General features: G+C 42.9%; 2 protein-coding genes across 2 annotated transcripts; one reads left to right on the forward strand and one right to left on the reverse strand.

Annotated features, from left to right (window-relative positions):
• The first annotated feature begins 312 nt into the window (after positions 1 to 312).
• On the forward strand, positions 313 to 2195 carry LOC133904760 (uncharacterized). The gene is made up of 2 exons (XM_062346287.1): positions 313 to 700; positions 1682 to 2195. The coding sequence occupies exons 1-2, from the start codon at positions 542 to 544 to the stop codon at positions 1796 to 1798; spliced, it is 276 nt and encodes a 91-aa protein (XP_062202271.1). The 5' UTR covers positions 313 to 541; the 3' UTR covers positions 1799 to 2195.
• A 2162-nt stretch (positions 2196 to 4357) lies between these two features.
• On the reverse strand, positions 4358 to 7485 carry LOC133904759 (CBL-interacting protein kinase 15-like). The gene is made up of 2 exons (XM_062346286.1): positions 7160 to 7485; positions 4358 to 6190 (listed from the first exon to the last, which is right to left on the reverse strand). Exon 2 carries the CDS (start codon positions 5880 to 5882, stop codon positions 4545 to 4547), a length of 1338 nt encoding a protein of 445 aa, XP_062202270.1. The 5' UTR covers positions 5883 to 6190; positions 7160 to 7485; the 3' UTR covers positions 4358 to 4544.
• Positions 7486 to 15713: the final 8228 nt, after the last annotated feature.

Below are 15713 nucleotides of genomic sequence, written 5' to 3' on the forward strand. Positions count from 1 at the left end.
AAAGATAAAAAAAAGTCACTGATAGGCGGGTCAGAAAACAAACAAACTTGTTTTAATATAGTTATTGATATCATCGAGCACATAAACACCCACAATACAAATAACTAAATTGGTGCAAAAGTACAACAATAAATAGTATCTATCTTATCCGTATTTGAATGATACGATTTATCTTATTATTCCATCACTATAGGAGTTAATTTGCAAAAAACTCCTATACAACTATAAAACATCACCATCATCGATATAGGATCAACCACGATCTTTAAATAGAGATAAAAAAAGGCGACATTCACTGTTTGTAACATTACACTCATTTGCTTTGCTAGTTTGTACCGAACATTTCCCCCACAATAAAAACGTCCAATTTCTGTTTGTGCAGCTTCTTCATCTTCTTCCTCCTCCGCTTGTTTGCGAAGCAGCTCCCTCGAGCCCTCGAGCTGCGAGCGGGAGGAGAGGCGTTTGGTGGGGGGCGTTTCTTCTCCCGGCTGCCTCCGCCACCAACAAGCTGCGGGCTCTATCGAGGAAAGAAGCAAGGGAGATGTGCCCGCTGCGGGTGATCCTCATCTTCCTCTCCGCCACCATCGCCGGCTTCTTCCTCATCAGGGGACTCAATGCCGAGCCCGACCTATTCCAAGACGACGACGACAAGGCCTCCGAGTCGGAATCCCCCAGGGCTCCCGTGCCCTTGCATTCCAAGGTAACTCCTTTCCTAATCCTCGCCCCCTCCCCCTCCCTATTCTTAGCTTTTTGCCTGCGCAAAAGGGCTGCCTGGCCCTTGAAATGGATAAAATTTCAACAAATTTCTTTTCTAGGAACTAGAACGACATTAGCAATTCCTTTCGATCCACAATTAGCTGCCGGTCCATGTATCGTTTATGCTGCTCCTATCATATGATCACTTCAATTCCTAGTGCGTACATACATGCCATGGATAAAGCTAGTCTTGCTCCTCTTTTTGCATAAGAGTACTTCTTCATTGACACGGTTACATTTCCTCACCTTAACCAACAATCCCATTATGGGACTTCGGGATTGTCACAATCAGGATTTTGTGGAGAAGCTCCTTCCCATCAGATCGTGGATTATAAGATTTTGTAGTACAGCTTATGGAGTGTGGGAATCAACTTTTAGATTGTGACTGTTTGTTTTTGTTTTTGCTTTTGGGGCTAGAATCCATAATCAGAATAAAAAACAAACATGGCTTTACACTGGTCAGAGGCTTAGAGCAACTGCACATTCATAAAAGAAAAATAAATGTAGCAATTGCTTGAGTAGAGCTTGGTACCATTGTCACCAGAGCTTGGAGTACTTGGAAAGTTGGAACCTTGATCAGCACCCCCCATCCTCCTTGAATCTGACAACAATCATTTTAGAGTAATTATGTATAAACTTTTTGGATCTAGTCACTGAATTTATATACAAAATTAACTGCATAGAACTATGAGCCCGAGTGGACTAAGTGTGTAAACAGCTGTATCGTGCGTGTAAAAAAATAGTTAATTAAGCAACATATAATGGTGCACGCTGCACAATCCGTGGTCACTTCGTAGTACTTCTTGGTTCTAATATTAAATCATCAGCACATTGTTTCCCCCGTGTACAAATTTGAACATAAAATGTTATTTCTTTGATGAGAATTGGTTCAGAATCTGAAGGAATACTTTATATACAAATCTAGGTTGGATCGGCTGTGAAAACAGGATTCTGGACTATGGTGGACATGGCAAGCGGGCGTTACCTTTGGCGCACCCTTGTTGCACCACAGGCAAAATCTGAATCCGACAAGGCGCGGTGACGAATGTTCATAATTTATTTCATATCTTGGTGATTGGGTGCTACAAAGGCAAAGCTTGGCACAATCTTGTTGTTATTATATGTTGGCGTTGGTGTGTGATACGGCGGCAAATGTGACATGGGGGGATTAGATACTTGAGTAGTTGTGCAAAATTGCTCATGTTTGAGTCTTGTTGTCTAAAAATGTAAGTGGGTGCAGTGCTGGGAGTGTGGAGTTTGGACATGACATTTGGGCTGAAGTTTGCACGATTTTGTTTTTCCACTAAGTCCATGCTCTAATGTGAAACTTGAAGCATATAACAAAAGTGAGTAGCTGGAATCTGGAAATTTCTGAAAGAATATTGTTGGATGGCAAGTCTGTAACTTTCTTTTGTTGAAGTGATGTTCAGTTGTCGGTATCTTACTTTCCAAGAAGCGTTGAAGTTCCTGGTCTGCTACCGTGGTTGTAAGTTTCTGGTATTTGTGATGCTACTTGCGAAGGAGCAGTCTTGTCATGCTTACATGTCAGCTTTGTTAATGAGTGGAGTTTCTTGCTACTCAGGTCTGATAAATTTCTGGTATTTGTGATGCTACTTGCGAAGGAGCAGTCTTGTCATGCTTACATGTCAGCTTTGTTAATGAGTGGAGTTTCTTGTTACTCAGGTCTGATAAAGTGTCATATTGCCATTATGTGCACAGATGTTGGATAAATTTTTCATCTGGTCAATGCCATTTCCATTGATGTGTCGTAGTAACATGTACAAATTTGCAGCAAGAAGATGAGGACGTCGAGAACAGCTTTCTTCCATCCACAGATGCAAAAACGGTGAATGCAAGCGAAACTATACTGGAAAAACACTAGTACCCCTGATAAATCTGGAAAGAAATCAAGCAAAATCTGGAGCATTGCTCCTGGAGCTTGCAGATAGGATTTCAGGCAGAAACCTTATCTTCAGATATCAACGGCCGAACATCACACTGCTCTCCCCAAAGAATAGATATATGACTTGTGCTACATGTCTATACTTCTGAGCACAATACTGTCTGTATATGACTTGTGCAATATGTTCGCGCGAAGAATCTTATTTGCAAACAGCAACTGCAAAAATCCTTGATGCATATTAAGCTGGCGGCATGCCTTCATGGGCCGTGCCCTTGACTTGGCTAGTTGGCTGGCGCATCCTTGGCTGGATCCAATACATCTTTTTTTGAGCTTTTGAGGTGATTTCTCAATGGGGTTTTAGTCATAGTTCCAAATTGGAGAATGGGGGAAAATGCAATGGACTGTATACAGTTTTCACCGTCACCGAAGGTTGAGACATTTGGAGTTTTCATTACTGACATGAACATGAGAACGTTGTAAGACAAGAGCACTTTGCGTAACTCCAACACTAATCATTCTACAACCTATGTATACGTTTTTTTACATATGCGATAACAATATGCTCGCAGAAAAATTTAACTCCAGTTGCTACATATTTACAGTTGTCGCACATTGTAGATCAACTTGCTTTCTTAGCATATCTTAGACAGATCCAACAGCTGTACAGATGAGCCAATCCATTGAAAGAATGAAATAACTAACAGGTAAATTTGCATGTTGAAAACAGGCAAGACTTATCTATATCATCATTTTTGTCTCTTGTTTGTGGAGATGCATCGCATGAGGCATCTATCATGGCACCTCATCAAGGACAAAAGCATCTACTCCATGTTGGAAATTAGGAACCTAAACAATTTATCCCTTTATGATCCAACTTGGCATAACTGAGATTGGTTTGCTGAAACTAATTGGATTGGATCGACAGTTGACACATCAAATTTCTAATATTACCTCTTGGAAAGTTGGTTCTGGTGCTTGATTCGGAACGTGAAAAATGAGCTGTCGGATCTATCCCGGATCCCGGTTGATAGGGACAATTTCTTGTTTTCCTCACAAGTGGAGTTAAAATATTGCCTCAAGATTAATAAACTTATCAACATGTGATGTACGTTTCATCTTTTCGTATGTTCTTTTGCGTGCCCCCCCCCCCCCCAACTCTCTGTTCATTGGGAAAAGGAGCTTCAAAGAGCAGCACCGATTGTTGATATGAACGAAAATTTCTTCAGAACTTTGGTCAACAAACTCTAAAACAAACATTGAGATCCTAATGATTACACAGGGTCAGTGATTTAGATTAAGTCGGCTCAATCAATTTGAACCCCAAGCATTAGAAAAGAACAGATACAGTCTTCTTGAAGTGATGGAACATCACGTTTGGAGTTTCAGACTCAGTTCTGTAAGTTTTCCTGCTGTTGAATGCTGGCATGATTAATGCTAAATACAGCGATTCCATATGCAGGTGCATAGAAGCTTCTTGTTAATCGCTGGCAGAATATTTCACCAAAAGGACCCATTAGTAGTGCAATACAGAAACCTCAACTTTTAATTTAAGGATCAAAATATTGTATTTCATCATTGATAGTGGCAGACAATACATAACAGAAACAATTTTCAGAATTTAACTCAAGAACTTGGCTTCTAACCAATTATTGCTCAACGGAAACAGCCTAATATAGCTGCTAAAAAAGCACACACATGTATCAAACAGCGATGTGTTCCATTTTTTATAGAGACAGACATTACATGACAGAAACAATTTTCAGAATGCAACACATGACCTCAGCTTGTGCAACATCACCAGTCACTAGGTGCTCTTCCAATACTAATGAGCTGAAAAATGCAACGAATTTTCGGAAAAAAAACTAAGTGACCGACACATCCACAGCTACACTTGCTTGTGCTGCTGATCATCTCCATGCCAGGCCCAGACTATGTCCTTTAACGTTGGCCGGATGTCCTCTTCCAATAGTTTCTGGTACTCAAGTGAATCACCGCTTGTTTGTTTCATCTCAACGAGATGATGGAATGGCGTGATCTCAAAGATCTGTGTGTCAAACTGAAGGACACCATTCCTTCCCTCCTTCCTCCCTTGAATCTTGACTACACCATTATCCTTCTTCCTTACCCTGAGATTCAGTGTCTTTGCGACATCTTCAAGCTTCGAGATGATAGCTGAGGCAGGCTTATCTGAAGTAAACCTTGCCTCCTTTCTGCACTCCTTTTCGATAAATAGGCCAGAAAGATCAAAACCTGCGGAGAAAGAGATAATTTCAAAGGCATTTAAGTTTGTGACGGTCAGGGGCTTCACATCTTCATGACTATTCTTCTTGTGCCTAGCAGCAAGTGTCGGAGCAGCAATTGTGGTGGCACTCTCACGGGGAATTCTATCCTTTACTGCATGGGTCTCTCCAGGACCTTTTCGGAACCAGGTAGACTCTTTTATCTTCTGGATTGATATTCTTGTGCTTGGGTTGGGGTCCAGGATCTTGTACAACAGCTTCTTGAGTTTGTGTGAAAACCAACTGGAGCACCTGAAATCACCTAGTTGTATCTTCTGGTACATCTCCATCAAGCTTGAACCTCGGAAAGGGAGATAACCAGCAACAAGAACAAATAGGACAACACCACAAGACCAGATGTCTGATTTTGCACCATCATAGCCTGTCTTGCTGATCACCTCTGGAGCTACATATGCTGGTGTTCCACAGGAGGTATGGAGCAAGCCATCTTGCCTCTTTGACTCTGAAAGTGCACTCAGTCCAAAATCCGAGACCTTCAGGTTCTCATTCTCATCCAATAGCAGGTTCTCAGGCTTCAAATCCCGGTGATACACACCTCGGCTGTGGCAGTAATCCACTGCACTAATGAGCTGCTGGAAGTACTTATGTGCAGCTGCCTCCGTGAGCTTCCCACTCTTCTCAATCTTGTCAAAGAGCTCACCACCTTTCACATACTCCATGACAAAGTATATATAGTTCCTTGTTGCCATGACCTCATGAAGATGAACAATGTTCTTATGTGCCACCAGACGCATGGTTGTGATCTCACGCCTTATCTGCTCTGAAAGCCCAACCTTCAATACCTTCTCCTTGTCCAACATCTTAATAGCAACGCTCCGGTTTGACTCAAGGTTCCTTGCATAGTGCACCTTGCCAAATGTGCCTTTCCCCAACAATCTCCCTAACTCATACCGCTCCATTACAATCTTTCCTCCACTCTCCATGCCTTCAACTTCAACAATATAAGTCACAGGGCTATCTTCTGGTCGCCAATCAGGTGGACTGCAATGCTTTAGCCATCCTCCCCGATCTCATGATCCAGGATAGTGAACAGTGTTCTTATGGCTTGATCATGTCGGAGTCGGAATGGTGTAGAGATGATGCAGGTGACGTGATCGCTCACATAAAGGATTGAGCAGCCCGGCAGCCCTTGCGGAGCAGCGATCTCCTTTATCTGGCAGCAGAAATCTCTTCTATGAAAGCACATCTTTCAGCATTCCCTGAGGTTTTAAGTTGTTGGGGATGGAGTTATCTGCAAGGAAGAAAAGAAACATTAGATTCAGCAATCTCAGACTCTATTACTTTAGTTAAAGCATTAGCCAGCAACTTTTTGTTACATACTGAAAGGAGTAACCACGAAATCAACCAAATAAAGGCTTCACAGAGAATTTAAAAGGCTTACTGTATAAACCAACCCAGTTATATGCATATTACTAATTTAGTGTATAGTATTCCCAACTGGAATCAGTTAGAAGAGTCCAACAAACCATAGCATCAGTCGTCAGTATAAAGAACACAAATGGGATTAATAGCAAACTAGAAATAAGATAAAAGAGAGATCTAGCAAAACTGAAATATGCACACTTGTTGCAATGTCATTGCTGGATCTTTGGCCACTAGAAAATGCTATTTGGATTTCTAAGAAGCTAGACCACCATACTGGGCAATAGTTGACAGGAAAATCAGGATAAGGGACAGAGGCACATGGAAGAGTAAGGACTGAACATCCATGGCAACCATCACAAGGTGCCAACTTTTTGCGTCCAATGATTCCACATGTAACAAGAATTTTGTCCAGATGAAATTGAAGCAAGTGACGATAATTGTAACAAGAATTTTGTGCAGATGTGGCCATATAAAAGTGGGATAATTGAAGAAAAATTGCGCCTTTCCAAATCCAAACGCGTCGCGAGTATAAGGTTGGGAAAGCGTATACCAATGGGCGGCGATTCAAAGCACAATTTCGCATCCAGAAGAAATTAAACGCACTGTAAACCTAGAAAAGCCGCCCAATTTTCCGCATCTACACAGATTAACACGGGCGCTAGGTTCCCCGTACAACTGATGCCATCTGCCCATACCGGTGAGCAAAAGCGAAGAATGGGTGCAGGTCCTAAACAAGAATAGACTCCGTAATCGTAATGCGAGCATCCTACCGAGTGCTGGCATGAACTAAAACTGAAATTGCAAGAAGATACGGGCAGAGAGATGGATTGCTTACCTTCCGGTGCCACGAAGAGGAAGAATAAGGAGGCTGTGGAGGTTGCAGGCTCAGAACTCGTGCGTGCACTACAAACTTGGTTTGGTTTCCTGCTGCCCCGGTTCTGGTTCTCTCTTCTCTGGGAGGGATGCCAAGACAATGAGGAGAAGGCGGCTCTTCCTCTTCTTATAGAGGGGGGAAGCTGAGAGGAGGAAGAGAGAATTAGTCGGCCTAATCGGATGGATGATTAGACGATAATGATGATCTCGGCTGCTGATGCCGCTGCGTTTCCTGCGCACCGCATCACAGGTCCGGATATTCTGACCAGCCCAACATCGTGTACTTTTTGGGAGCAAATTCAAGTCACATTGCTGGTGCTGGTCCTGCACTTCAGCTACGGCGCATAATGTCGCGGTCCGGATACAGCACATGTTCTTGGCCTGTTGCCATGTCCAATTTCATTTTGTTCTCATCCTTTGCTGAGTCACGGGCAGCCTGTTCCACGGAGCTTGGACCACTTCCATACTTTTTCTAAGTGAAGACAAGAGCAATGCCGATTCATATAAGAAAACGTTGCCTCGTGTTAAGTGAAACGATGTCAAACTGTACAACGTTCTGTTAATTAAGAAAAACCAGGCTAAAATCATGAGCACTGCATGCAACAATCTAGCTAAACTAGGCTTATAGCACTGTCAAACAACATCCGCAACACATACCCAATTACTTAGCTAAACTAGACTTATATGGGCAACGTCACCATTGACTGACAAACGTGGAAAAAGATCTCAAAGAGGACGTCTCCAAGACGAACAGAACGTCAATGACGCAGTGAGCGCTCGATTGTCCATAGAGCTGGAACTAGCTTGAAACACCATGACGACGCCTCCGAAGAGGAAAACGACGATTAAAGGCGTCTTCATCGCCGACATAGTTAAAAAACTAGACAAAGCTTATACCCGAAGCCTCGGCACCCACCAGTCACAACTCGTATCAAACGCACTAGCCACAATCTCCCCATGAGCCAGATCTAGGAAGAGAAAAGGGGAGGAACCATTGTTGCTAGGAGGTCAGACGGGGAGAGCCCACCAGGAAAATAGGAATGGCTGCGACGAGCAACGCTACCGCACGCTGACGTCCATGGTGCCACCTAACCAGATCCGACCGCACCTAACTAGAGGCGGACTCAAGTCCACCAGATCGCACCAACCGACCGTGCAAGGGCGACGGGAGGCACCTCCACAAGCGCGGGCAAGGCAAGTCGGGCAAGGCAAGTCGCCTCCATGACCTCGACGAAGAGACGTGCCAATGCTGCCCCGACCGCCCGAGCATGGAGGACGCACCACTGCATGGTGCCGACTTAGATGCGACCGCGAGCAGCCGCACCGTTATACATACGTGTGTTGGATCTTATGTGATGGAGACTAGGTATTCGCGCCTCATTAGGTACAATTGAGATATATAGCATGTACAATGTTAGCACCTTAGCTGTTTTTTAGCCTGCAATATTAGTAAAATCCTCAGTGGAGAGAGAATATAGGTTGTCTCTTACCTAAGAGACCGTCTGTCAGAGATTTATAGGGGTCATGTAGAAAGAATTTGTGGTATATAAAACAATTCTTGTAGTTGTCATACGGAGATAACAAAGGGATAACCCAGTATAACTAATGTATCTTAAGTCATCTTTATTTTTATATAGCCGCGAAAAGAGAATCAGCAACATTGTAAATGTCTTGAATCGCATCCGCTGTCTTGGCTATCCTTCAGCTACAAATGGATCAAACTCTCACCTTGGCCTCGGCTCAATCTTCACGAAACAATTTCTAACATCCTAAGTTTTAGTATTTAAATTATATAAAATTCGCTTATTTAAAAAATATAATTATTTAATCTAACATAAAATCAAGAATATATATATATATGTATGTATGTATGTATGTATGTATTTAAATATATTATTTTGGCTAAGTATTCTAAAGAGCACCAAATTAATTTCTAAATTAATCCCTGCAAAAAGACGATCATATGCATTTTGGTTTATTTATTTTTATAGTTCTTTGAGTGGAGATTTGAAATTGAATGTCTCTCAAATTCAAATATATTTCGTAGATTCAATTAAGTTGAAATCCAAATAAATTCAAATCCTTTGAATTCAAACATCTCCCAAGAAATCAGGGCTATCAAATCCAAATCCTAATTCAAATAAATACCAAATCTAAATCCAAATCCAAATTTAAATACTTCTATTTGAATTTATCCCAAATCAATTTTCTTTTCTCTTTTCTCTTCTCGGACCACCCTTCTCCTTTCTCTTCTCTGCAGCCTAGCCACACCGGCCCAACCAACCTCAGCAGCCCGACACCAACTCTCCTCCGCGTGCTTGCCCGGACCGACGCTCAAGCGAGCGCATATACCAGCTTGGTCGCACCGCTCTCCCTCATCGCCATGCGGACCCCGTCGTCCAGTGTCTTCTCCCTCCTCCAGCTCATCGTCACACTGCTCCTAGTCACCGTCGCTTTTCCCCGCCATCAAAGCACATCAAGTTCATTGCCCCCCCCCCTCTCTCTCTCTGCTGCCAACGTGCACAATCCGGGAGAAAAGCCTAACACGCGTGACTTCGCGGCACGCCGCACGCGGATGGTCAGTGGCCACACGACCACGCACCATAGGAATTTTGGTAGGCGCTGCCCTTCTGTACATCGGAAGCACAAGTCGCCACCGCCACCTCTTGCTTCCTCCCCTCTATAAAATGGGTATATCGGCCCCCTTTTCCCCTTCTCCCCCATCTGCATCCTGCACCTGTGTGTTGCCCTCCTTTGTCCAGATGCCGAGAAGAAGCACGGGGACGCAGAGCCAGCTTGCTGCTGACGCCGCCGCCATGCATCCCTCCACCGTCGGCAGCCTTTCCTTCCCCATAGACACCGGTGAGCCTCCCCAGCCCCTCCTACTTCCCCCCTTGGTAGTGTGTCATCGTCCCTGTGTCCTGCCTTCATGTGCAGAGGTGGCCATGGGATTTCCCCCCTCCATGTTGGTGAATTAGCCACCGCCGGTGCTCCTCTCTCTCCCTGTGTGAGTTGGTCATCGTGCCGAGTAGTCTAGGAGCACTATGCTCCTTTTCCTTGTAGGTAGACCATGCCAAGTATAGGGGAGGCATTGTCCATTTCTCTGTTGTCATCGTCCCCATCTTCGGTCGCCATCTAGGCATGCTCCGGTCACTGCCTGTCGACGAGGAATAGCAAAATAGACTCCCCGTTACATCTAGATCCCAGCCACCTAGTCTCGACCAAACCTGCCGCCGTTTAGCCAACTCCAATGAGCTCTCTGGCTATGCGCCACTGTAATTCCTTGCCGTCGCCCCTTCTCTGCTCCACTCTGATTGGAGACCACTCGCACGCTGTTGGGCCCTTTGTGGGGGAACCGTCCAAATAATATTCTAGTTAATCACCAAGTCGATCATTTACATAATCACGACTTCAGCAATTAACCAGAATATCATCCTAGTAGTCTCGGTACATGTTTTGTACCCAAGATCGGAACACATACCTTTCTAACATAAGCAATCACAACCAAGCTTAATAAAGAGCGAGCAATTAAACTATATTATAAGTACTTAAGCATTTATAAGTTTAACAATGTATAGCAAATGAGATCTAGGAGGATAATAAAACGGATCAACTCCTAGCTAAAAGAGAAACTACGCAGCGAAAATAAAAGCTAAAGATAGCAAAAGATGGATGAAGGTATATGCCCTTAGGCTCCACCCCAAAAGTGCGACCTCCGAGCAGTTGCCTACTCATTCCCGCTGCTAGCATCGGTGAGCGTGAAGTAGCCAAACACCACATCTTTCTCACCTGCAAAATATGTAGAACAACTGAGTACGAAGGTACTCGTAAGACTTAATCCATATATGGTACATATATATAACTCGACTCCAAGGATTATGCATTAGGCTATTAGCGAGAAAAAAGACCACAAGGTTGATTAAAACATATGCGCTCACAACCTAGAACTACTATAGAAATCATGAGAACTATTAGCTACCATTATCTCCCTCTTGAACTGGTTTTCATAACAACTATAGAAATGCCTGTTACAGATGGTGAATCACAGCGGGTTTTCTAGGATCCGTCACTAAGAGAGACGTTACAGATGATTTTTAACAAGAAGTGTTTGTGGTAGAATTGTGTCATATCTGATTTCTACATGCTCGAAACGGTTTTTATTCTAACCCATCTGTTGCAAGACCACATATGGGTTTTATCGAAATCGATCTGAAAGCCACAAACGATTTACTAGGTAAAACTGTCTGTGACAGTATTGGAGACTAGTTTAATGTCTATCCATCTGAAAGCTTACATACGGTTTTATATTAAAGCATGTCTGTTACATGCCACAGACGGTTTTTTAGAAATAAATGTCTATGATATCCATAGAAGTTAGAGACTTTTTGCCTTGAAAACCGTCTGTGATATGAATGTGCCATGTCATTAATCCATACGCGTACCTCTTCACCGATCAAGTACAAGTGCATGGATATGTGTTTTCTCCACTCGAGTGTTGGTTCAGTTAGTGGTCCTTCCTCCTCTCCTCTATCGTTTCATCTCCTTTCTCATTCCTAGCTGACAGACAAAAGGAGGGGATGGGGGTGGTGAGCATGATGGAGGCGGAGCCACGATGGACGCGGTCAAGGAGGAAGGCGGCTGAACCATCGTGCACTCGACGTCCACCACCAGCGGGATGTCGTGCTCTATGCACCGCACGCCCATAGCCAGCAGTCGTTTGTGCGCGAGCTGGAGCTCGCGCTCCTCTGCCGTCAACGCAGGTGGCTCCGACTCCATGAGGTACATTGGGATGGAGTCCGATTGTATTAGGACGGAGTGTGACTTCCATGGCAGGTGGAACGATGGGTGCTTCTTCTGGCACCGCAACAGGCTGTTCGTCTTCATCTGTTTCCATGGTATTCTTTGGCTTCTCACTTCCTTCTCTTGCAGAATCGGCGCCCACCACTTGTTCGATGCAATGCCTCCTAGGTGCAAGGAAGAAAAGCTCAAGAGAAGCGTTGTTGAGAGCGGTGAGGTCCATATCCAGTGCCTAGAGCTGCTAAGAACGCCTCCAGTGCGCGCACGTCCGCGAGGAGATGGGCGAGCTGGCGCGTCTCTTAAACAGTGCAAACTAGGGGATAAAAATAATGAGATAGTTCAAGAGATGTACCAGCTTGCCCACCGTTCTTCAAAAATGTAGTTAAAAGGTTAGTATGTCAATGGGATAAAAATAATGAGATAGTTGAATTTTGTTTGAATTTAAATTGAATTAAAAGAAGAATATCATATGAAATGATAAAAATGCATATAAATGGAGCATTACAAAGGAACTCATTTTTTTTCATCATATAACCTAGGGCTGTAAATAATTTTAGAAATTATTCCATCACATATGAAGAATATTAGTGAATTTTTCCAGATTTTTGAGAATTTATTTGAGGCACTAACAATTAGTACAAGTTATAAAAGTAGTTTTTTTTTTGAGAATTTTAGTTTAAAATATACAAAGGTTTTTTGGTGAATCCAATTAAAATGGTTTGCACATGGATTATGAAATACGTACAAAAAAATTTAATACGTACAAAAAGTTTTAAAATTTTTGGAGTAACAAAAGACTACCGTTTTGAAGAAGAGTGGAAACGAAATTTAATCAGCACGACTAATGTACATGCATGGGAGTGGACTGAGAGCTATACTAGATTCGGCACATGATGTGCTGAATATGGCACTGTTTACCATTTTCGGTACCTCAGGTGTCAAATACAGTTGATATTTGGCACCTCATGTGCCGAAATTAGATGTCAAATATGTCACTGTTCACTATTTTCGGTAAATGAGATACTGAATATGCATATTAAATTTATAAATACGATGATATATTATCTACTTCAATAAATACAATCAAGTATGTTATCTACTTTTAAATTTTTGCCTATTTTAAGGGCAACCTACGTAATTATGAAATCCCAGGGCCGGTGTAAGCTAGCTCATCCTTGTCCGGCCGGCTCCGATCCCAGCCTCGCAATAATATAATTTCCTGTGGAGCTAAGGCACCACAGATTCCGGTGCAATGATTTGTTTTGGAAGCTAAGATGGCATCCTCAGTGATGACTCGGATGCTCATCACCATGGAATGACAGCTGATGGACGTTCGGGATGTAGTACTCGATCGGAACGACAAGAAGAGTGGAGAGAGAGAGACCGGATTGAATTACCAGAGATGAGGCTGCATGTTGCAGATAGAACCAAAGCAACAGGCTGAAGTTCTGAATAAGAAAATAGATAAACACACTACATAGTGCTTGGATCATCCACCACGTAGCATCTTATGAGACCGTCACCCATTCTTGGTAAAGGTCTGTGTGGCCACAACCTCCAAGGAATAACACTTTGCACATATCTTCCCTCTCTTCTACATTTTGCAGTAAAGCCTAACGTCTTAGCCTGAGAGTACATGCATAAAAGATATGATTGTTTTTTTTCAAAAGTAATATTATTGCGACATAGCCCGTAAGTGCTCTGAAGAGTACATGCATAAAAGATATGATTGTCTTTTTTTCAAAAGTAATTTTATTGCAACATAGCCATATAATCCAAAAAAAACGCAAATTACACCCACAAAACTTTTCTTGTTACGTTTACGCCCTACACCCACGAGCCAATAGCTCATCATGTGCAAAGTATTTTTATGTGTGTTCATACCAAGGGTAATCTTGACAATGCGCCAAACCGATCTAGCATAATGACAATCAAATAACATGGGTTGTATGTTTTCACTTTGATTACAAAAGCAACATTTATACTCCCATTGCAATTGTGTTTTACTAAGTTATTTTTGGTCAGAATGATTCCTCATCCCAAATATCAAAGGAAAATCTTTATCTCCAAAGATGGTAGTACAATTATGTAGTCTTCTAGTAATAGCTATCATTCGCCCAAACGAAGGAGATGTGTCAGTGACGACTGATCAGCTCAGCCTACAAGCAGATTCCCGAGACAAAACTGATGACGATTACTCGAATAAATGTCGGTATCTGCCGCCTAAATGAGAAAGATTTGTCGACCAATGGTTTTAAGAGGTGTAACAATCAAATAAAACTATGCGGCTACAAGAAAATGAGAAGGCGATCGAAAAGGGAGAACGACATGCCATCTGCTAGCGATCGGAGAATTAATCCTGGTTAAATGGGCGCATGATGAGGAAAGGAGATGCCCTAGCCTAGCCTACGTGGAACAGAGTTTATTCAGAGCATGCATATGTTTTTAGCAGAGCTGAAGAAACAGGTAAAAATCGAAACAAGCTAGATCAATATAATACACTAGTGGTTTCGTTTCGTTTCACCATGTGTTAAACGGCCGGGTTTTTCTTTTCTTTTCTTTTCCATGTAGATTCCCTTGTTTGAGAAGTCGGTGAGCTAATGGAGTGGAGTATAATATACTGTAGTACAGTAGGAGTACAAATTAAGCGTCAACCCTGCAGGGCCAGGAATTTACAGATATGATGAAGCTGCTAGCTCTTCAGGATCAACATCAGCATGCATACTTGCATAGGGCATTGTTACTCCGCCTAAAGACTCTCACTCTCTTATCAAAGCGTAAGCGTGGCCTGTTCTCCTCGATCTAGCTTGTAATAATATTTGTAGCCGTCACGAGTAAAACATGCATGCGATCAGAGTAGTAGTCCACGTCTGAAGAATTAGCGAGATGATTAGGACCTGATCGATCCATCCACCTTTAATATATATAATTCACAGGAATGAAGCAGCTACGATTGATTGTTAATTCTCTTCCCTACACGTGCAGAGCATTTTCTCCGATCCGTCTTCTTCGTAGCCGGTGCCACCCCCTTCGCTGTTGCAGACGACGACGTGGACGGGCAGAGGTGCAGCGTCATGCCGGGCTGCGTCGCCACGCGGCTGCAGAGTCACCGTACCTGCCCGCTATATCGAGCCAAAGGGCTGCTAGCCGCCATCGTCTCAGAAATTTTTCTGAACGAACGTGGCAGGAACTCTGCCTTTCAATTTAGAAGAAAATGGTTTAGTAATAACAAATTAAAACATAAAGACAGGGTCCTGCCAAAGACACCGGGCCTTGGCAACATAAAAGCATAGAGAAGAGCAAGGATGGGACGATACAGAAAGAGGAGAGCGTTACAACATAAAGAAGTTTTATTGTGGTTGCTGGATGTCTTCCTTAGTTCTAGAAGCTATCTTTTGAATCGTCATTGTATAACTCTGAAAAACTCAATGGTTCCTTTCTTTCTAAATATTTCATATGATGTAGATGGCGATTCCATTGAAGACGTCTTCCCACCATTCCACTATAGATTGAAAACAAGTTATAGGGCAATATTTGGGTCAAGGTTTATATCCTCCCAGGCCCAGACTTGCATCGTCTCAGAATCCGATCGACAAGGTCGCTTATATGGTACTATCTTCTCCCTTTTATCTTTTTTTTTCCTTTCAGGAATCTTCATTATCTTAGAAACTTTTTTCTTTCAGGGATCTACAGTTTTAGAACTGGGTCGTTATGGATGC

Source organism: Phragmites australis, chromosome 22 (genome assembly GCF_958298935.1).
Source record: "Phragmites australis chromosome 22, lpPhrAust1.1, whole genome shotgun sequence".
NCBI lineage: Eukaryota > Viridiplantae > Streptophyta > Magnoliopsida > Poales > Poaceae > Phragmites > Phragmites australis.

Bases quoted from the DNA above. Each gene is read 5' to 3' on its own strand.
- LOC133904760 (XM_062346287.1), top strand. From the start codon at position 542: ATGTGCCCGCTGCGGGTGATCCTCATCTTCCTCTCCGCCACCATCGCC. The intron at 701-1,681 runs GTAACTCCTTTC...ATACAAATCTAG, and splicing joins CCGTGCCCTTGCATTCCAAG to GTTGGATCGGCTGTGAAAAC.
- LOC133904759 (XM_062346286.1), bottom strand. From the start codon at position 5,882: ATGGAGAGTGGAGGAAAGATTGTAATGGAGCGGTATGAGTTAGGGAGA.